We start from the raw sequence: 22,169 nt of genomic DNA, 5'->3' as shown, positions 1-22,169 counted from the left end.
CCCACTGCCAACAGGGGCGGGCCATCATGTCCTGAACAACTCTCAGGACATTTCAGTACTGTGAGGATGAAAGATTCAGGCTTGCGTCAGATACACGTGAGAGCAGAGAGAGAGAGAGACAAGGCCACTGCTGGCCCTGCCAAGGGACTCCTGTCACCACCTTACCTTTTTATAGACAAAGGGACAGAGGATCGAGGTAAGTGACTTGCCCAGGCCACACCATGAGAGAGCCAGCAGGAGGCCTTGCAAACACCTGCTGGGTTCAGTCTTCATGGAGACAAGGCGAGGCCAGGCTGCAGTGTGGGTCAGGGAACTGGGAGGGGCAGAGCCTGTGCCCAGTGGGACACATCCCATATACTTGACGATATCACCGTTGCTGACAAATATTTACTACTGTTTGGTCCTTCCTTCAACACACCCCTCTCCCTGAAACAAGTCATCCACACCGGAAGAAGAGTCCTCTTGCACAGGTCCTTCTCAGGTTGTCAGGATGGGTGGCCAGGGGTCAGCCAGAGTGCCCGGCCACAGAAGCGCTGGGGCACCAGGTTGGTCCTACGGAGGTTCAGTTCTGAGGCAAAGGTCCTTGCTTTTTGGTAGAAGAAGAGGGACATCTCACGGTCCATGAGGAAGTGGTGGTAGATGGTGGCCAAGCGTGTGTAGATCTTCAGCTGAGCTTTCTTGTGGCCCAGGTCCACGGCCGCTGCCAGCGCCAGCTGGTAATACCCAGCAGCATCAAATGGGTCCTGTGGGTAGATGTGTTTGACTGGGATTTAGCTGACTCACTGCAGTGGGGTGGGTGGGGAGGATACCAGGAGCAATCCCCAAGGACTACACTATCCCAGGGTCACTCGGACACACCCACCCATAGTGCTTCACCCACAGGCCACATCAGGCTAGGAGGAGGACATCCCGTCTTGCTCCATCACAATCACAGTTTAGCCTCTTTCCCCAACAAGGTTAGAGCTTACTTATCGGGGACTATGGGGGTCCAGCCCCTCGACAGTCCCCTCCCAGGGTCTGGGAAGAATCTACAACCAGCTGACAATTAATCTTTGATGAAAAGAAATGAATCTATGTACACGAAACTCCTTAGTTCATACACTTTATTATTCTGTGATAGTTCTCTCTCTACACAGCTTCTATTCTGTTCTCATGTTTAGCTCCTTTCTTGCCTGATTTCTCTGTATTTATCTACTGTCCCCTCTAGGTTCTATCTTAATTCTTTCATCTAGTTCTGTCCCTTCTAGGTTCTCATCTATCTAGTTCTTTCCTCTATCAGCTCCTCTCCCGTCTCCTTCTCTCTCATCTGGCTCTTCCTCATCTTGTTCTTCCCCATCTGGTTTTTCCTCATCTTCCATCTCGTTCCTCTAGTCCTCTTTTAGCCCTTCAATCTAGTTCTTCCCCATCTCAGTTTGTTCCTCTCAAGTTTTTACCCATCTAGTTCTTCCATTCTCTTTTCTCTTTTCTGTCCTCTCGTGCCCTGGGAGTCCTGGTATATATACACTTACAAGTAGTAATCCCTTGGCAGTGCAAAGCAAGGTTCCAGGGTCAAATGGAGGGGTGATAAGAATCACATAGGGAGGCAATAACCGTTAATTATCATTTGCAACCCCAAAGGGAAGTGACTAATGGGGAAATGAATTAACTAAAGGCTAAATTCAGGTAATATCTAAGAAGAGGGCTCTTATGTGCTCAACTATAATCTTAAACGTGATTGGTAGAAAGTGTTAAGAATCTATAAGTTGTTAGGTCAATGGGAGAAATAAAACTGTCTTCTTTTTTCCTGTGGCTCCTATCTGTCCAAGCTATCTGCCACTTTTCTGCAGGGTGGGGGAAAGTGTGCTTGGTCGCTAGGCAACCTGTGTACAGCTAGATGCCTCTGGTGATAGTTAAAGGGAGATCTGGAACTAGAGGTAAAGTTTGGGAAAGGAGGAAGTAAAGCTTAATTGGCACATCCGCCAGGCCTTCTCAAACAGGTAGCCTGGATGGTTAAGTCTGTTCTTAGAGAGTACAGAGGTATCTCTGATAAGGTACTTTCCTCAGTCTGGGGATGGACCTTGCCGGATGCTGCCAATGATGATAATTACAGGGAGGCTTGAACTGGGGTTCTGGCTGTGCATAGCTGTCAGCCCAGAAGGTTATCTAAATATTCCTAGAAGTGGTTAGGTAAGGAATTAGCGGTCTATAAAGTTAGTAAGGCTGTAAGAAAGGTGGGTCCGAGCTGAATTGTGTAAAGCTATTACTTAACGTCCACCTGACCTAGGCGGTGTCTCCTTGTGGAATTCATCTTAAATCAAGAGACTTGAATGTGGACTGTTATTACTGCTAGTTCTTGAAAGTAGCCAAGGGAGATATCTGATTCCAGAGAAAGCCTTTCCTGAGGCTGTTCTCCAAATACCTGGAATGTGTATGTCCAGAGAGTGATCAGTCCACACTGCTAGCCCTTCTTAGGGAAAAGTCAATTGGGAAAGCTATGAAGGCACACATGATTTTCATAACAGAATAAAGCTGATATAGAAAAAGCCAAATAACACCAAAAACTCCTTGGGATTTGGCTTCCTCTGGAGGAATTCCCTGATTCCTCCAGGTAGTGACTTTGCCATAACCAGCTGAGTTCTTATGATATTCCTGTGGCCCACAGCACTTCCTGGTCCTTGTGTTTGGGTGCCATTTTTTGAAACTGTCCCAGCTAAGAGCACAGCAGCTTGGGTGCTGGCTCAGAGCAGCAGCAGGTCTACCCTACCCCAAATATGACTCAGAGATCCAGGTGGCCTGGAACAGCATTATGGCTGCCCCTCAGGGCCTTCCTGTGCACACAGCTGTGTCCCTTTTCTGAAGTCTCCTTCTTCGTCCCGGATTCCAGAGCCTAAGGCCTTGACCTGTCATGGCCTCTGCTTCTTCTCCCGTGAGCCTCCCCGATGTCTGGATCTTACCTTGCCTCAGCCCTAGTACTTGCCTTCCTTGGGGGAGGTAGGTGCCCTGAGACTGCAGGGCCTCGCTGGCTCTGGGGGCTTCCTGGCCCCATGTTGGGTGATTGTGCAAGTGGCCCATGTCCCTGGGAACTAAGATGAGGTGTGACACAGCTCACTCCCAGGTCAAGTGCATCTTTGCCTCAAACTCAGCATCCCAGTAGGATGCAAACTCCCTCTGGACTTTGGACCCACCCCACAGGAGTCTCCCATCCTAGCTTCTTTTAGAGGTCTCTCCCCAGAAGAGTGACCTGAGGGGCTTCCTGAGACCCCACCCAGCCTGCCTCCCCTTGTTCAGCATCTGCGACATCTCCCTTAGCTAGCAACAAAGCCCAAGATGTACTATGTCTCCTACTAATGTCTCATCTTGTACCAGCCCCACAGAGCCAGGACCCAAGAACAGAGCAGAGTGGGCCATGTACAGATGGTGGACACTCCTACCCTGGTCTCAAGGCCACCTCTCCCGAGCTAACTCTGTGACATGGGGGAGCATGGGAGATACCGCACCTCGGGGGATAAAAGCTGTGGAGGAGAGGGCACCCAGCTAAGGGGGAAAGACAGCTGAAGTACATGTGTCTGCATGTGTATGGCAGCTCAAATTCATACATGTACTTGGAGCTGTGACCAGCAAAGACCCAGAAAGGGAGCCTGCAATCAGTGTACCCCTTCCTGAACCTCAGTTTCTTTCACTTGAGGCAGGATGGTCATATCTCCACCTACCCCTCCCAGATGATGAGGGACAGAAGCCACAGAATTCCAACAAGGAATTGTGGGAAAAGGCTGGCACTCCAGCTGGGCTTCCTGGGAGAGGCACCCAGATGGGGGGCTGGATTCTGCAATGTGAGTCTCAGGGGCCATTGACATAAATGTCCTTGTCCCTTTATGTCCTTTTGGGGGGTCACCACATCCAGGAAGCTCCCTAACTCCTTTCCCACTGCTGGTATATGGTGACCCTGTGCCCTCTCCTTATCACATGAGAGGTCCAAGGCTGACCAGCACAAAAATAACTAGCCCTGTCTGCTAACCTTGCTGGCTTCTCACAGCCAGGCCTTGCTCCATGAGAACGTGGTGAGGCCATGGCTGGGAGGCAATTACTGTGCGAGCAGACCGCACACCCAGGCAGAGCAATGACTCTACCCCAGGCTGAGCCCCTTCTTGCCCACCTTCAGGTCATAGAAGATGATGTCACCCAGCACCAGGTACACCTTCACATAGTACAGGGTCTCCTCATCGAATTCCAGGGGTGAGTTGCAGAGTGACAGAGCCTTGAGGAAGAAGTGCTCAGCCAGTTCTCCGTGGCCCAGCCGGTGGTGGAGGGTGGCTAGGCGGTGGTAGGCCACTCGCTCATTCAGGCGGTCACCTGGGGGTGCAGGGAGAGGGGCAGGTGTGGGGACACTGCCCAGTGGGGCAAGCCAGGCATGAGCCAATCAGGAAGGAGCATGCATGCAAATGCAGCAGCAGGCCAGGTAGCTGCGTACACTCACAGACTTAAACCAGGCCGCTCTAGCCTGTCCTTTCCCTGGACTCATTTTCTCATCTGTAAAGTGAGCTAATGACAGCTGTTCCCTTTCCATTTCCAGATCTGGCAAAGCTGCAGGCTCACGTGCCCCACTTTGTGTCTGCATGGAGCTGCCTGGGGGTGCCTTTGGCTAGGCCCATGATCTATCTATGCATTCTCAGGCACAGAACTCAAGGACTGGCTGTGGCTGCTGCCTTATATGTTCCAGCACGGTCTATCACCTTAGGGAGCCATGCTCAGAGTCCTGGGCCTCCCCCTGCAAACAGGTAATGTACGTGGGTGGACTTGAGTGCCAGTTCACGGAGCCTGTACTCAGAGCTTTGAGTTTAGCTGCATTCCCCCTGCAGGCCTGAGGTCCCACTTAGGGTTCCCTCCCAGGAGCAACACAGACACTCCCAGTCAGTGGAAACAGGCGGCAGACAGTGAGGACACTGGAAAGGACAGCATACACAAGTCCACCTGTGTGGAAAGCAGCTGGGCAGCATGCGCTGCAGCAAGAGAGAGAAATCCTCAGAGCTTTGCTCTCTTGCAGTTCCTGCCTGCTCAGTGCTCGGCTAGGGCTGGACACTGCATTCAGCAGAGCTGCCGCGGGCCTCAGCCAGCCTTCACAGGGGATGGGAGAAGCCGAGCAATGCCTGTTTTGCTCTGCAGACCTGGGGCTGAAGACCCAGTCGGATGGAGTGCAGAGCAGGGCCCGGGGCTGGGGACTCACCTAGGGTGATGCTGAGTGCTAGGGCTTCATGGGCGAACTCTAGGCCCTCCTGGGGTGCCTCCAGTGCCGACAGAAGGGCCACCAGCTTGTTGCATAGGCGCAGCTCTGCCTCTTGGTCCCCTACGGTCACAGCCAGGGGCAGCGCCTGGTCCTGGCCACATATTGAGATTAGGCTTCTGCAGTGTGCACCATGCAATACCTCCTGGGCCCACATGTGTGCAAAGAATGCCACCCCCCACTGTCTGGTCTTGTCACGGGACAGAGGATGGCTCTGTTCTGACACCCCAGGCTGGGAGCTGGGGTGACCCCCACCAAGTCATCTAGACCTTCAGCCTCAGACCAGCTTGTGCCTCTCTGCCCAGGAGTGGGACAACTGAGTGCTCTACTAGAATGCATAGTGTATGAGCCCAGAGCCAACTGTACACGGTGAACCAAGAGGACCGAGGAGGAGCTCATGTCTTCCCTGGCACACCGTGTGTCCTTTTATACATGCCTATGACTCTCTAAGCTGAGCTTCCTCATCTGTAACAGAATTTCCCACCCAGGACTGCTTTAGATATTAGCATTCAAGTATGAGGTATATGCTGTGCTTTACAGAGGGCTCAAAGATCACCACACTGATGCTCTCTACCTCCAGGTGGGAAGCCTCTGCTTGCCACACCTGTGCCCACCGAGGGACACCCATGTGAAGCACACATTACCTGCCTACGGTGGCCACTCACCCGGTAGAAAGACACAGCTTTCTCCCGCTCCCAGGTCCCATTGAAGAAGATGTCACCAGCTGCCTCAAACAGCTCCAGCCCCAGCTTGGGGTCCCCAGTATACAGGGCTGCGTTCTGTGCCACCTGTAAGGACCAGAAGTTCTCTGAAGATAGGACCCCCTAGGGAGGTCGTGCCTCTAAGATGGGCAGCCTCACACTTGGTGGCACCAACATTTCAGTTTCTGTGTCTTTGTGGCTCTGAGGAGAGCAGCTTTCAGGACCTGAGAGCTAGGAAATATAGGTCTAGCTGCAGCCCAAGAGTCCAGCAGGTGTGGGCTGCCTAGGTGTCTGGCCTGCCCCTTATGTTAGAATACAGCTTCCTGCCCCTACATTGCCTGTGGCTCCCACTGCATCCTATTCCTTCCTGACCCATCCATGCTCACTTTCTCCCCCTTCAGTGCCACAGACAGGGCCTGATGCTGCGGCTTCTCTGCTGTGTTCAGTCAGGGATGTCTGCAATGCCTGATGCATAGTAGATGCCCAACAAACACCTCCTCAGTGCTGAGAGAATAAATCTGCTCACTCTCCAGCTTCTAGGTTGGACCTTAATATTCTCTCTCTCTCTCTCTCTCTCTCTCTCTCTCTCTCTCTCTCTCTCTCTCTCTCTCTCTCTCTCTCTCTAAGATTTATCTATTATGTATACAGCATGTATGACTGCAGGCCAGAAGAGGGCACCAGATCTCATTACAGGTGGTTGTGAGCCACCTTGTGGTTGCTGGGAATTGAACTCAGGATCTCTGGAAGAGCAGCCAGTGCTCTTAACCTCTGAGCCATGTCTCCAGCACCCTAATATTCTCTTCTAGCAAGTGGTGCTAGCTCCCCACCCTGATTCATAGCTGTTTGCCCTCAGGCTCAGCTAACGCTGCCTGCCTCGGCCCAAGGACCCTCTGAGCTGTGGGCTCCTGGATCCTAGACATTCAGTTCACAGTGCTGCTCCTGTTCTCCTTATCTGTCCAGATCACACTGTGTTCGGGAAGCATCACAGCTTTTTTAATAAACATGTTTTAGAGTAAATGTACCATGAGACACTGAAACAAGTTCTTCTGTGTACAAACAAAGTGGACACAGCATCCCCACATACGCCAAGCACTCACAGTGTACTGACAAGAGATGGGTGCTATGAGGAGCCTGCCCCCTGCCCAGGGAGCTCAGATGGCTGTTAGATAGTCTGGGCATTGAGGGAGCTTGAGGGAGCCAGAGTGGGAAAGAGGCAGGCCCCTGGGACACAGTAAGTACACTCACCAGTGATGGATGGGTGAGCAGATGGACAAGTAGGTGGATAGATGAGTGGATAAATGGATGGACAGGTGGATGGGTGGGCAAATGAATGTGTGGTCAACAGGGAGATGGATGAATGGATGAGTGAATAAATGGGTAGGTTGGAAGGATAGAGGGGTGGATATACGGGTAGATGGCTGGGTGAGTGGGTAGACAGGTGGATGGGTGGATTGGTGGATAGGTTAGTAGACAGGTAAATGGGTAGGTGAGTGGGTAGTTAGGTGGGTAGGGTAGGTGAGTGAGTAGTTAGGAGGGTAGGTAGATGGGTGTGGGTGGGGGTGAGTGGGTAGTTAGGTAGATGGACAAGTTGGGGCAGGGCAGGTAAACGGGTAGTTAGGTGGGTTGTTAGGGTGGTGAGTGAGTGAGCTGGTGCACCCGGACGGCACTGAGCGCACCTGGATGTACAAGTCCACCAGCTCATTCTGGCGCAGGATATAGTAGATCTTCCCAGCTTGCAGCCAGGCACGTGCCTCCTTCTCCTTCTGCTGCAGGTCGATGAAGATCCCCAGGCTTCGTTTGGTGTAATCCAGAGCAGACTTGTAGGCCCTGGGGTCAGACACAGGCATCAGAACAGGATCTGCCTACAGAATGGTCAGGACCTGAGGGAATCCTCTGTGGGCAGCCTCCTGTCCTGCCCCAGGCACCCTGACATGGAAAGACATGGAATTCTTTGGAGGGAAGACGGCAGCTAAGTGTAAGTAACCCTATTCGTTCTGTCAACCCCCACATGCTGAATCCAGCTAATTATTTTTTTTTTTTAAATCAACTAACACAAGCTAGAGTCATTTGGGAATAGGACATCTCATTTGATAATATGTCCCCACCAGCCTGGCCTGTGAGCAAGCCCACAGTGTGATTTCTTGATTGATGATTGATGGGGGAGGGCCCAGCCCATGGTGGTGGTGCCATCCCTGGGCCGGTGGTCCTGGGCTCTATAAGAAGGCAGACTGAGCAAGCCAGTAAGCATCACCCTCCATGGCCTCTGCATCAGCGCTTGCCTCCAGCTTCCTGCCCTGTTTTGATTTCCTGCCCTGACTTTTCTCAGTGATGGAGCTAAGATATGGAAGTATAAATGGAAATAAAACCTTTCCCCTCAAGCTGCTTGTAGTCATGGTGTTTTATCAAAGCAATAGAAACCCTAACTAGGGGCTGGTGAGATGACTCAGCGGTTAAGAGCACTAACTGCTCTTCCAGAGGACCAGGGCTTAATTCCCAGCTCCCCCAGGGCAGCTCACGACTGTCTATAACTCCAGTTCCAGGAGAACCTGATACCCATGGCAAAACACCAATGCACATAAAATAAAAATAATTAAAAAAAAAAAAAGAACCGCCAAGTAAGACACAGTCTCTGTCTTTTCTGGATACCAGGGAGACATTGGCATAGGGCAGATTCAGATCATAGGCCAGGGCTTCTCCAAATTGAATACACTCTCAGCAGCACAGAGGACTGCTCTAAGTTTCTGACCTGAGGCCTGGCTGCGGCTGAGCACCTCCAACAAACTTGCAGGGAGATGGACGGCAGTCCAGGGACATACCCAAGGAGCTTTGCTCTGGGTTGCTGGCTCACTGCTCCTGTGGTGAGTTTTGTGTTGGGACAGGAGCCTCCCTTGTTTCCTCACAGGCTCTCCCCTGCTCCAGTGTCCCTGCCTTAGGGGAGGTGTCACGTTGAGGATTTTACCAGCTTGCAGGCTAGCCAGAACTCCAGTGTCGGTCACACCTGAAACATGACCCTGAGACCTGGCTCCAGAGAAGTTGGCTCTGCCCTCTGTGGTTAGGAGCCTGGAGAGCATGTGGCCACCACAGCGGGTCCAGTGGATGAACGACATCCCACTTGCCCGGACCCCAGCCTGACAACTAAAGATCAGGGGCCAGTAGAGGTCAGCACACAGCAGCAACCACGCATGGATGGCTTCGAAATGCCTTTGTAGAGGTGACCCTTGTGTAATCAAGAAAGTGAGGACGGGAGGGATAGTCCCTTATCAGAGAGGCCTATGCTGGGACTCCTATGTCATGAACAATGAATGGAATGATACCGGCCCTGAGGGGTGGGGCTTGGCTGGTTCCTGGGGGAGGGGCTCCCCAGGCCTTCTGTGTGCCCTGCTGCTCTTACCGCTCGGTGCCCAGTGACAGGTAGAGCTGGCTGATGGCCTCCAGGAGCTGACCCTCCAGGACCTTGTCAGCTGTCCTGCGTGCCAGGGCCAGTTGGAACTCATGGTAGATGACGCATCGCACCTCGTTGGGCATGACCTTGCTGTAGAAGTGGCAGAGCTTTTGCACAGCCTGTAACTGGCCTGGGTGGGGACAGAGAGAAGGTGTTACCCTCCTGGCTCCATCCCCTTTGGGGCGCCCCAGTGCCTGTGTAGGTAGGGATTAAAGGTTCCGGTGTATGACTGCCTCTTCTTTACTTCCATAAGTCAGGTCCTCAAGAATGGGGATACTGACCCCAGAGCCAGGCTATGTAGTCTGCAGAATGGTACTCCATGAGCTTCTCATTAATTGACATACCAGGGAAGCCCATCGACAGTGCTGACCATCTCAACCAATCCAGGGTAGGGTCCTGTGCAGGCTCTTGCCCTGCTCCACACCTTCTGTTTCTGTCTTCCCACACTCTCCCCACCTCCACCCTCATGGCCAGGGAAATGGCAGCTCAATATAGTTGGACACACAGACAGTCCAAAGCCAGCACCCTGTCTGGAGCCTGCCACATAGAATAATGGATTCAGCCCAGCTCAGGCAACCACAAGCCTGTGCTTCTTCAGGAGGCCAAGCTCCACGCCATGGCTCATTGGGCTATCCCAAGACCAGGAAGGGGCTGGGAGCCATGAGGTATCCCCAACTGTCAAGACAACCCGGAAATCACACTGAGGCAGAAGGCTTAGCTGTGCCATAAGTCAGCCAGACCTTAAGGGCTACTTCACAAGGGCTCATGAGGCAGTCTCTAAAGACACACACTGGCCAAGCCTCAGTAAATGCCAAAGTATGGCAGTCATGGGGAATGTGTTCTTTTGCTACGCAGCGGCAAAACTGAACTACAGAATGAGTTCAGGGCCATGTTGGGCAACTTAATGAGACCTTATCGTTTGTAAAAAGCAAAAAGAAGACTGGGAATACAGAATGGTTACAGAGCATTTGTCTAGCATGCATGAGGCCATAGGACAGTTCTCAGTTCTGCTAAGACAGACAAACAGAAATCAGTAACAGTAGAGCATTTGGTAAGTTCACTGATATATGGAAGTTAAGCTGCCCTTTCCTGAATAGTCAGAGGTTAAAGGAAGAGACACAGGAAACAGAAGCATAGAAGTTTAAGGGATGACTGAGTTGGAGACACAGCTCAGTGGCCCAGAGTACTGGCTTCTCTTACAGAAGACCTGTGTTTGATTCCTAGCACCCACATAGTGCTTCACAACCATCTGTAACTCTTGTCCCAGGTCATCTAAAGCGGGGATCTGACACCTCTTTGGGTACCAGGTACACATGTGGTACACAGATATATATGAAAGCAAAACACCTATACATGTAAAATAATAATAATTATGGTGATATTTTATTTGTAATGAAATGTGATTTTATTTGTATGTTAATAAATAAAGTTGCCTGGGGGTCAGAGCTAATAGCAAGCCATCGCAGAAGCTGGGCGGTGGTGGTGCATGTCTTTAATCCCAGCTCTTGGGAGGCAGAGCTAGGCGGATCTCTGTGTGTTCAAGGATACAGCCAACATTGGAGACACACACCTTTAATCTCAATACCAACCATAGAAGACCTGGAGGTCTGTATAGACAAGCAGTGACTAGGAGACCATGTGGTTGGGTTTACAACGAATGAGAAGGCAGAACAGAAACACTATAAAAAAGACAGACACACAGGATGTAGGTCTCTTTCGGAGAGGTAGGATAACAGCGACAGTGAAGGGTAAGGTTTTTAGCTCTTAGCTATTGCTCTGACCTCTTGGCTTTCATCCCTGTATTGGCTCTGTGTTTATTATTTAATAAGACGGTTGGTTACTTCTACATTTGGCACCCAACGAAGACACTCGTATGGAGTTTATCTTCACCTTGGCAAAAATAGCCATTTGGGCAAGAAACTGTTCTTCCCTGGACTGCTTGATCAACTGGACATATAAGACCCATAAAAAGGTGACCACTGAACTTTACTTGGCAAAATGGTCCTTTGGGTTCCTGCTTCGCAGAAGAAACTGTCAGACATTCTACAGGACACAGAGAGAAGTGACTGAGAGACTCTAGGCCTGTGGGCTAAAGACAAATGCCCCAACTTTACAAGAGAATTTTGGATGACTGTCCAGGCTGCTAGCTGTCTCTGTCTACCCTGCAAGACTCCCGAAAGTTGCTTGCATCCTTCTCCCATTTCTCAGGTAATATTATATCCTTCTGAGGTCTTTGATGTAGTTGAAGACTAGTTACAATTTTCCTTAGTTATGATAAAAGATAAGTTAGATATAAAACCTTAGACTCACAAATATAAGATAGATAGAATTTCTTCTTTAATTTTGCCAAATAAACTAGTTATTATAAATAGACTAGATACTATAATTGTAATTCTTGCTTGGTAATTGTTTTGTTATCTGTAATTTTACTATGGAAAAGTTAAAACCTTCCTTTTTGAAAAAAAAAAGGGGGGGGGGAGTGCTGTGGATATCGTTCTGTATAAATAAAACACTGATTGGCCAGTAGCCAGGCAGGAAGTATAGACGGGACAAGAAGAGAGGAGAATTCTGGGTGGAAGGCTGAGAGAAGTCACTGCCAGCCACCGCCATGATAAGCAGCAGGTGAAGATGCCGGTAAGCCATGAACCACGTGGCAAGTGGGCTGTCGGACTGCGGGGGCTTGGCAGGACCCAGAGAGAAGCTCTCCAGCAACAAATAATAATAATAACAATAACAATAACAATAATAATAATAATAATAATAATAATAATAATAAAACTTAAGGGATGTTGAAAAGCAGAGCAGCTGAGGGGAAAACGGATGGTGGTGAATGCTTTTGATGGAGATAGAAGGGAGGGGAGAGGTGGGGAGGAAGGGAAGATGAGGAGGGAGGAAGGGAAAGGGAAGGAGGGGGAGGGAGGAGGAGAAACCTCAACCCTCAACTCCCATCTTAGAACTAATAAGGAACAACCAGGCTGCTGGTGAGAGCAGGCGGATGGTAGAGGAAACTCACAAACCCAAAGTCCGGTGCTTCGACAGAATTATAAACCTTTCACCAGCCTGACCAAGAAAAAGAGGCTGCAAACTTCTAAAACCAGAAATGAGGGGGCACGCTGCTGATGGTCTCATGGACAGGACGGGCCACTGTGAACCACTGCCCATCAACACATCAGAATGCTTCCCAGGAAGACACAGCGCCCCAACGCCGGCTCAATGGTGACCTGGCCTGTAACCCTAGTCATCCCTCAGCCTCCCAGGGGAGAAGGGACACATAGAGCTAGGTCCTCTGCTGCTGCTGCTGTCTGAGTTTGAGGGGGCATCTGGGGAGGCCTGGCAAGGATGGGTTGGTGGCTATGCGGCCAGGTTACTGAGGTTGTGGAAGTCTGGCCCACAGACAGAGGCTGTAACCTGAGGCTTCCTGGGGTCCTTCCATGCCAGAGTCTGTCCTGCCAAGGCCTGACCTGCTCTGCTGGACCCTGCTCCCTTCCTCCCTCCTTCTACACAATCATGTCCATGAGACCTCAAGGGTGGGTTAGGCCCCTGCTGGAGAGCAGACTCCAGTCACACCCACCTCCTACCCATCTTCCCCACAGCCATAGTGAGTGTTCTTCAGCACTTGATGGTGCTCCAGACCTCTTGGAAAAGGGGCAAAGCATAGGCTGGGGTTCCTGGTCCATGCTTAGCACCCCAGTCCAGGCTTACCATCCAATACTGCAAAGTGCATGGGTTCAGTCACCCTGCCCTCAGCTCCTTACCCAGCACTCCCTGCTCGGCTAACCTTCCCTCAATCCTTTAGTCTCAGACCAAAGAAGCATCCCCAAGCCACGGGCTGGAATAGAGATGCCTGTGACCACACCCATGACCCTCTCTATGGCTGTTCTGACCCAGCCGTCAGTTTTCTGTTCAGCTCCAGACCCCAGCAAGAACCAACATGGTCCCACTTGTGGATGGGGCCTGGATCTCACCTGGATAAGGCCCCTGTGGGTGAATTGGATCTGTTCTAAAGCTCTGGTTACTTCTATGAAGAGGCCATGTGAGGTGTTTAGGGCTGGAGAAGACAGAACTGGAGGTCTAGCTCACAGAGCCCCAGGCTTGAGTTAGTACAGTGTTCTATCTAAGGTAAGCTTCATTTTAGTGCTGGGGCAGGCATGTGGAGTTCTTAGAGTAAGATACTTTCACCACGCTCCCCATATGTCATTAAATACCGCCCAGCATGGGAAGAGACTGCATCAAAGGTGGTAGCAGACACTTCCAGGTTTCTACTATTCAGTGGCCCAACAGCCTCTGCCCTCTGCCTCCCACCCCAGGGTGCTCTGAGTTAGGAATGGCAGACACACTTTCTCCGAAGCCAGCATGACCCATGCAGACCCCAGGAGGTGTGGAGCCGGGGGAGAAGGGTGGTACTTACTCTCCAGATGGTCCATCTCCACAGCCACCAGGAAGGCCCACTCATAGTAGCACTTGGCCTGCTGGGGGAGGGCTCGGCGGGTGCAGAGCTGGCCCAGCCACAGGAGAACCTGAGTGAAGTCCCGGCCACACACACCACTGGGCAGCTGGGAGAAGCGCCCCACCGCCTCCCGCAGGTAGTGTTGGGCCAAGCTACGTGCACCTGCTTGCAGGCACAGGGCCCCAAAGTTAGCCAGGACTACTGCCTGGCTCCGCAGGTGACCCTGGCTGTAGGCCATGTGCAGGGCTCGGAAGTAGCCTTCGGCAGCCTGCCGGGTCCTGCCCATCCTTTTCAGGGCCATGGCTGCCATGTTGGTCATCACACACTCCTGGTCCTTGTTGGCCACAGCTGCATCTGAGATGGACTTCAGGATGTCTGTAGCTACTAAGGTCTTTCCACAGAGCATGTGCAGCCAGGCAAGCGCCACCAAGCGGTCCACGACAGCGTGGACCCCAGCCTCAGTGTCTGCTTCTGCAGCCTGAGACATGAAGGCAATGGCCTGACTGTGCTGCTGATGGTGGCTGTACAGCTGAGCTAGACTGGCATAGAGAGGCCCACACAGTGCCTGTCCCATGCCTGGAGTGAGAGAGGCCAATGCCTGCCTGAGGTAGTAAGCAGTCTGGGAGGGGAGGTGATGGCTGGCCCTCCTTTGGCTGTTTGGCCCAGGAGCATTCTGGAGTACCAGGTCCACACTCCTCAAGGAGCCGGCCAATGAGCACCGAGTCCACAGTGAGGACACCCTGAGGCAACTCAGTGCCAAGTGGGGCAGGCACTTCCGGCCATAGATGTCCGCCAGGAGCAGGTAACAGTCCTCGGGCCATGAGGCCTGCGGGGTCCCCACATCCCTGTTGAGGCGAAGCAGTCTCTCCAGGTAGGGCAGTGCCTCCTCAGGCTGCTTGAGGTGGGTGTAGTGCCTGGCCAGCAGGAAGCAGGCCCGGGCCTCAGCCTGTGGGCTGAGGCCACAGATGGCCCTGCGCAGTGCGTACTTCAGGAGCTCAGCATCTGTGCTGTATGCATGGCCGGGCGTCCCCAGGAGAAGGGCTGCAGCTTTGGGTGCCACCTGCACACACTTCTCCCCGTTCTTCTGCTTCAGGTACACGGTAGCCAGGCTGGTATAGACTGCCGCCACCAGGGAGAGGTCCCCAAAAGTGCCCTCCAGAGCCCCCAGTGCTTCCTCAAAGTACACCCGGGCCTGGGATAGCTTGAGTTTTCGAGCACACAGCCGCCCCAGCAGAAGGCAGAGCCTGGCCAGGGCCATGCCCAAATTGACTTTCTTGGCAACTCCTCGGGCCTGTGCCAAGCATCCAGCCAACTCCTCTTCATCATCAAAGCCACAGAGGGCAGTGCCCAGCCAGGGAAGCGAGATGTCATACAGGCCCCGGAAGTGGGCCTCATAACCAGGGGCGTTCAGGACCTGCAGCAGTGAGTCTGGAGGCTCAGGGTCTGTCCAGTCATCCTCAGGATCCAGGCAGAAGGGGGGATCCTCAGTGTCTGGTGTACTCACTCTGCTGGAGACTGCTCCAAGACTCCAGGATACTGGGTCTTCAGGGTAGTCAGGGCAGGCCTTGCACCGTTCTAGAACATCTTTTACCATGTGCAGAGTCTCATGTGGCTCTGGGTTCGGATGATGTAGAGACATTTCTAGAAGTCACAGGAGGCCCAGTTGGATTAGCTTTGGACCAGAGTCCCAACTATCCTCGTCTCTGCCCCCACCTACTATTCCCCTAGCCTCATGTTCTGGATGACACTTTTCCACCCTGATTCCAGAGCACTGGAGGCTGAATCAGGATCAGTCCTGATTCTTCTTGTCAACTTTCCTGCCCAGCGGCCCCCTCTCTTTGACCAGCCCTTGGACAGCAGAGCTCAGAGACCCTACATGTCAGAGTATAGGGGTCATTTGCAGATGGCTTTGGAAAGAACTGAAGGGGCTAGAGAGATGGCTCAGCGGTTAAGAGCACTGGCTGTTCTCCCAAAGGTCCTGAGTTCAATTCCCAGCAACCACATGGTGGCTCACAACCATCTATAATGAGATCTGATGCCCTCTTCTAGCATGCAGGCAAAACATGCAGGCAGATTACTGTATACATAATAAGTAAATAAACCTTTGGGGCTGGAGAGATGGCTCAGAGGTTAAGAGCACTGTCTGTTCTTCCAGAGGTTCCTGAGTTCAATTCCCAGCAACCACATGGTGGCTCACAGCCATCTATAATGAGATCTGGTGCCCTCTTCTGGCCTACAAGCATACATGAAGACAGAACACTGTATACCTAATAAATAATAAAACTTTAAAAAAAAAAAAAGGCAGAGGCAGGTGGATCTCTGTGAGTTCGAGGCCAGCCTGGTCTACAGAGTGAGTTCCAGGAAAGGCACAAAGCAACAGAGAAACCCTGTCTCGAGAGAAAAAAAAAAAAAAAAAAAAAAAAAAAAAAAAAAAAAGGAAAGAACTGAAAGCCACCTAACCAGCTGACCCACAGTCAGAGTCTGGCCTCAGGAGTATGCTTCTGCAGGCCCCTCAGACTCTAGAAGCCATGAATCTCTGACAACCATTGGCACAACTAATAAGCATAGGCTCAAAGGCTGCCACATAAAATGGACAAAGTTAACCGGGCTGTATGGATCACAGCTCAGTGACAAACAGTGTACCTAAAATGCATATGGCCTGCGTTCAATACCCAGCAACACACACACACACACACACACACACACACACACACACACACACACACACAGGAGAAGGCAGACAAAACTAATGACAATAAGGACAGTGAGGCTGAGGTCATTGGCCTTAGCTATACCATGTGAAAGGGACAGAGTCTCCTTGGGAGATGAACCCAGGGAAGGTTTACAGATTGGCCATTGAGCACAATCTACCGCCACCTGCTAGCAGGACCTTGGCCTCGGATGGGCTTGGATCCAAAGCCACACCCCTCCATGGGGCAGAGCAGACACCTATTTCCTACTGGGAAAACACAGGCTATACATGGAGTTATTTGAAGGGCAACGAGTGAACAGAGGCTCTGGGGCTCCTCCACTGGGATGAAACAGCCTCTTTGCTCTCACGTTTGATAGTTCAAATATGCTCAAAACATGGGCTGGAGAGATGGCTCTGTAGTTAAGAGCACCTGCTGTTCATCCAGAGGACACAGGTTTGGTTCCCTGCACACACGGCAGCTCATAACCATTTTTAATTCTAGTTCCAGTGGGGATCCAGTGCCCTTTTCTGGCCTCCATAGGCACCAGGCACACATGTCATGCACACACATACATGCAGACAAACACTTATACACATAAAATAAAAAAATAAATCTTTAAAAAAATATGCTCACACAATCTGGAGCCAGGTGTGGTAGTACACACTTACGGTTCCAGCACTTGGAAGATCAAGTGGTCAAGGTTCTCTTTTGCTACACAGTGTGTTTGAGGCCAGCCTGAGACCACTATCTGCTGCTGCCTCCGCCCTGTGTTCACACCTGGTACCTGAGACTGAGCCATGGGTAGAGGACCTGAACCACAGGGTGCTACCTACCTCGTTGCTCCAGCTGCTCCGCCTCAGCTTCTTCTAACCAGTCTAGGAAAGAGAAAAGAGAAGCAGTCACTCTTCTACCTGCGTGCGCCCTGTGTTCTGCCTCATGGGGCCAGGTGAATGCAAGCTCTCCGGTCACCAGCACCTACGATGATCAGGGCCAGAGAATCCATGTTCTCGGATGTCTCCAGGCAACGATGGAGCACATGTCTAGCCCTGGTGCCCCATCCCCACACTCCTTCTGAGGGTGCCTGTGATCCTTGTCAGCTCCTGGGCAAGCAGGGCACAGCTGCAGAACGAACCGGGCTGATTGCTCTTCACCCAGGGTGGCACTCAAGCCTCCTTCCCACCTCCTTGGGTTGGCACTAACTGCCAGCTGGATTGCCATAGCAACCAAATGAGGAAAAGAACAGAAGAAGACATAAAACCTAGGAAGTTATGACATCAGGCAAAACTTTGAGGCTTATCTAGGGGAGAAGAATTGCATTTTGGTAGTTCCGGTTCTGGGATTCTAGGGACCAAATGCCCCAGGCCAACCAACAACCATGGAGCCAGTTCTGTCTGGAGCTGGGAGAAGTGACTCTGACCGGCACTGGCAGAGGGGCCAGCCTTGTACTGGTAAGGATGCTGGTCATATCCAGTGAGTGCCCCAGGCTTCCCCGCACTCAGAAAGAAGCTAAGGGCTCATTGTGTCATCTGGTGCCTGGGACAGTGGAGATAGGTTCTCTCAGCAGCAAGGGCCTCAGGACTTCCTTCTTTGGTTACCAGCTCCTGTTGTCTTTGGATGCTGATCCTGGTTGTCTGCACCCAGACCTGAGGGCACAGTCTTGGCTTGTCTTTCCCTGCTCCCTGGTGGGGCTTTCACTGTTTCTTTGGGGATGCCCTGAGAGATGGGGTGTAGTTGCAAAGGGAGGGGAGGAAAGGGTCTCTGAGGAGCTTGGAAAGAGCCAGAAGCATCCAACTAGCACCCAATTCTCTGGAGACTAAGGTAATAGTATAGTGACTTAATGCTGGTAGGGCAGAGTGCAAGCGTCACGTGTGGCCTAAAGCAGACCACTGGGCTCTACGCAGTTGCAAAACATGTGGACCACACCCTTCCTCGAAGTTCCTGCTCTTCCAGGAATCTGCCCTGAGAAGACTCTAGGTTAATATGACTCAGTCAGCACAATCTTGATGTCTCCAACAGCTCACAGAGAGAAGAGAGGTGCCACACGCTCCCCACACCCACCCAGGCTGCATGTGGTGCACACATCTGTGCCAGATGTCCTGCTCAGGAGCCGCCGAGCATCCTCATCTGAGAAGTGGCCCTCACTGCTGAAGAATGATCTTTCTTCCTCACTGAGGAAAACTGCACTTTCCAGGCTGGGAAGACAAAAAAAAAAAAAAAGGAAAAGAAAAAGTCATATTTCGAAGAACTAATTCTCTCAAAGCCCAGGAGGCCCCGGGGTGAGTGGGCAGAATGGAATCCGGCCAATGGAGTCGCTTGACTGCAGGTTAACTGAACGCTGGAGCAGAGCCACGGGTCAGCTGAGCTCCCTCTTGTAAGAGCCAGGTGGCTCACTTCATTGCATTTTCTTCTCCCATCTTAGAGGACACTGCCCCCTGGGAGTTGTGTTCTCTATTGTAGGATGGAGACCTCCAGATTCAGAATCATGATCAGCAGCCATTTATCTCTACAGCTGAACTTGGGGTTCTTTTTTTTTTTTAACGTAAGTCCAAATTTTACAGTAAGATCCATTTCTTCTCCTTTATTCATCTGCTGGCCATGCTCAACCACTGTGGAGACCCTAAATATAAACAAAGCCTGCCTACCTGGCGTGGTGGCTTTTAATCCCACCCAGCACTCAGGAGGCAGAGGCATGAGGATCTCTGAGTTCGAGACCAGCCTACTCTACAGCATGAGTTCCAGGACAGCCAGGGCTGCACGGAGAAACCCCACTTCAGAAAACAAACAACAACAAAACCCAAAGCCTGCCCTTGAGAGGACCCTTGTTGGGCCCAGGATTAAGAAAGACTTGAAGTGGATTGGAGAAACAGCTCAGAAATTAAGAGTAATTATTACTCTTGTAGAGGGTCTCTGAGTTTGGTTCCTAGACACAACCATCTATAACACCAGTTCCAGGGAATCCATTGCCCTCTTCTGTCCAAGCATCCATTTGGTACACAGACTGACATATATGCAGGCAAAACACTCATACACATAAAATAAAATAATATCTAATTTTTTTAAAAGAGATTTAGATTATAAAGATCCCGAGAAGGTGAATGCCTAAGCTGATTCCTGAGCCCCACTTGAACGGCCCTCTGTGAAACCACCATTCTCCCCCAGTATTGAACACAGGACCGGGCTCATGTGGCCATGAAGTCAGCAGAGGACACAGAAAGGGACAGAGGGACAAGAGAAGAAGAGAGACGGAGGAGGTGATTTTGCTTATAGGAGTAAGTTAGCAGGGCGATGTGAAACTTTAAAATGCACCTTCTGTGAATCATGGAAACCACACCCAGCCCTTGGGCCTCCTCACAATGAGCCGCAGCTTCGGAAGCATCAGAGGAAAAGGCGGCCAAAGACAGCTGGGGTGGAGCGAAGCAGGTGCCGCCGCCACCGCCGAGAGTGTGAAACGCATTCTGGAATCATCTTTGGCTGGGAACAGCATGGTGGTGATGTGAATTTCTTGATTTTTGACACTGGCCCTGGGGTTATACTTGAGATCCTGGCTTTAAGAGCCACGTACTACAATGTGGTAAAGGACCAGGAGTTGCATAACTCATTCTCAGAGGCTCTAGAAACAAATGGAAGAGGAGAGAGAAAAGAGGAAGCAACCAAGAGGAGACGCTGGCCTTAGGCGTCAGAAGGTAAGGGATGGGATGTTGCTGTCTGCTCCTACCTTCTCCATAAGTCTGAGATTACATCAAGAGAGAAGAAAAGAAGAACCAAGATGGGAGACCTCAGGTTCAGGGCAGAAGTGTCAGAAAATATCTGAGTGACAGAGACAGAGAAGTGCTTACGCTTTCACAGGCTGTGAAAGATGATGCCACCCCCTCCCCCAAGACTCTGGGGAGACAGGGGAGAACGGACCAGACCCCATCCCTTCTAGCCCTGACTTTTGCTAAGTTCAGAACCACTGAAGCTACCAGGATCCCACACCTGCCAAGAGGTCAGGGGCAGAGGAAGCATTTCCTGGAGAGCTGTGCCATCTCTGTAATGAGAGACCTCAGGACACAAGCCAGGAGCCACACCGCTGTTTCAAAAACCCAGCTGAGCTAATGAGATGTTATCGTGTGAAGTGACTTTGCCCAGTGCAGAAAGGGAGAGTCCCAAATTCTCTGTCCTGGAGCTGGGTGGAGAGTCTGTGGAGGTGTAGATAGACTGTGTCCCCCTTTCCTCATGCATGCCGATATTCTGATGGGGTACAAGAAAAATGCTGCTTTAAGTATGATCAGAACACAAGGTCCAGCCAGTGTCTGCCTGCTGACTGACAGGTTTGTGGTGGGGCGCCTTAAATCAGGGGATAGAAGCTCCCTTCGAAACTGCATCTGAGAGTTGGCCATGGTATCCAGTCTCCAGCAAGGCCACTGAAACACGTCCAGTTTGAGGGAGGCCTGGCTACAGAGGGGACAGGCGCAGAGGACAGGGTTCTTCTCTGCACACCCCTGTATCTCCAGGCTCTTCGGCTGACGTCTTAACTAGGCCAAGTCCAGGGAAACCAGGAATTGACCAATGGTAGGCTCAGCTAGACTCACTGGGCACTCCCCAATCACTCCCCACCCACCACTGTCCAAGGCTAGACAGAGTTAGTCCAGAAATGACCAGCGCACTCCCCTGAAGGGTCTCTCATCTGGAGCAGGTGCAAACAGAGCTCTCTCAGGGACAGAACAGGGCCAGGGGTTAGTGATTAGGGATGGGATTACAGCCTGGCAGGGTTCCAGAGAACCAGGTGACAGGGAAGCGACACCCACATCTGTTCAGAGCTAAGAAAGGCTGAGCTGCCTTGTGCAGCTGGCCTGGGGTTGGGGGTGGGGGTGGGGAGTGACGGCAAATGGGATCTGAGGCCATGAAGACCAGGTCCAGAAAGCTTCACAGGGCTTTATGTTGAAGGGGGGACACAAGGAACCCTCAAAATGTCTGTGCCCCTGGCACCTGGGAAGAAGGCAACCAGTTTGAGACATTGAGTCTTCGTGATGGTTACTGGCTAAGCTGAGGCAGATAGGAGCTGGCTGGATGCACAGTATGACAGCAAGTGTCTCACAAACAGACATGGCTGAGGAGACACCAGGAACTTGAAGGATTCAGCCAGAAGCCAGGGAGGCCCAGGCCAGTGGGCTCTGGGCTCAACAGGAAGGTGCACTCCCCAGAGCACAGCCTCTCAGTGGCTCTACCTTGGCTTCAGACTCCCACAATGGAGGTTACATCTAGCACGTGGCACTTTTCACCAGAGCATGTAGGACTGAGTCAGGTTCAGTGGAGGAGGGAAGGGAGGATTTGCCCAGGACGGTGCCCAGGTGGCTCCTGAGAGGCTAATTGGAGGGTGGCAGGATCCCCGCAGGAGCAGTGTTGGGGTTCAGGAAAGGGGCCTCTGCCACTCACTCAGATGCCGAGCCCTGCATGCTGACGAGGCCAGTCCTCACAAAGCCCACCTGGCCAGAGGCCACGTGCCGGCCCACACACCAGGGCAGGCCAGGCACCTGGGCGCCGATGACCTCGATGACATCACCGACACAGAAGGATATCTCTTCGGGCCCTGAGCCCTGGAAGTCAGCTACTGCAGAGGCCAGGCCAAACCCTGAAGGGAGAAGGCCAT

General features: G+C 51.8%; 1 protein-coding gene across 4 annotated transcripts in view; it reads right to left on the bottom strand.

The window, feature by feature from the left end:
* Positions 1 to 369: 369 nt before the first annotated feature.
* The window catches only part of Sh3tc1 (SH3 domain and tetratricopeptide repeats 1), a 46,634-nt gene continuing 24,834 nt past the window's right edge, over positions 370 to 22,169 (bottom strand). For 3 of the 4 annotated variants that reach the window (XM_016004027.3, XM_076545718.1, XM_006985585.4), the window contains 10 exons: positions 21,956 to 22,151; positions 18,599 to 18,732; positions 17,374 to 17,415; positions 13,809 to 15,488; positions 9,350 to 9,530; positions 7,635 to 7,785; positions 5,923 to 6,045; positions 5,201 to 5,351; positions 4,133 to 4,329; positions 370 to 743 (listed from right to left, as the gene is read on the bottom strand). In XM_016004027.3, coding sequence (XP_015859513.1) covers positions 486 to 743; positions 4,133 to 4,329; positions 5,201 to 5,351; positions 5,923 to 6,045; positions 7,635 to 7,785; positions 9,350 to 9,530; positions 13,809 to 15,488; positions 17,374 to 17,415; positions 18,599 to 18,732; positions 21,956 to 22,151 — 3,113 coding nt within the window. In that variant the 3' untranslated portion in view covers positions 370 to 485. The remainder of the gene's footprint in view (positions 744 to 4,132; positions 4,330 to 5,200; positions 5,352 to 5,922; positions 6,046 to 7,634; positions 7,786 to 9,349; positions 9,531 to 13,808; positions 15,489 to 17,373; positions 17,416 to 18,598; positions 18,733 to 21,955; positions 22,152 to 22,169) is intronic. The other variant, XM_016004031.3, reaches the window with a different exon arrangement.

Source organism: Peromyscus maniculatus, chromosome 10 (assembly GCF_049852395.1).
Source record: "Peromyscus maniculatus bairdii isolate BWxNUB_F1_BW_parent chromosome 10, HU_Pman_BW_mat_3.1, whole genome shotgun sequence".
NCBI classification, from domain to species: Eukaryota; Metazoa; Chordata; class Mammalia; order Rodentia; family Cricetidae; genus Peromyscus; species Peromyscus maniculatus.
The sequence above is the reverse complement of the archived record's forward strand: the minus strand, read 5'-3'. Positions and strand labels throughout refer to the sequence as shown.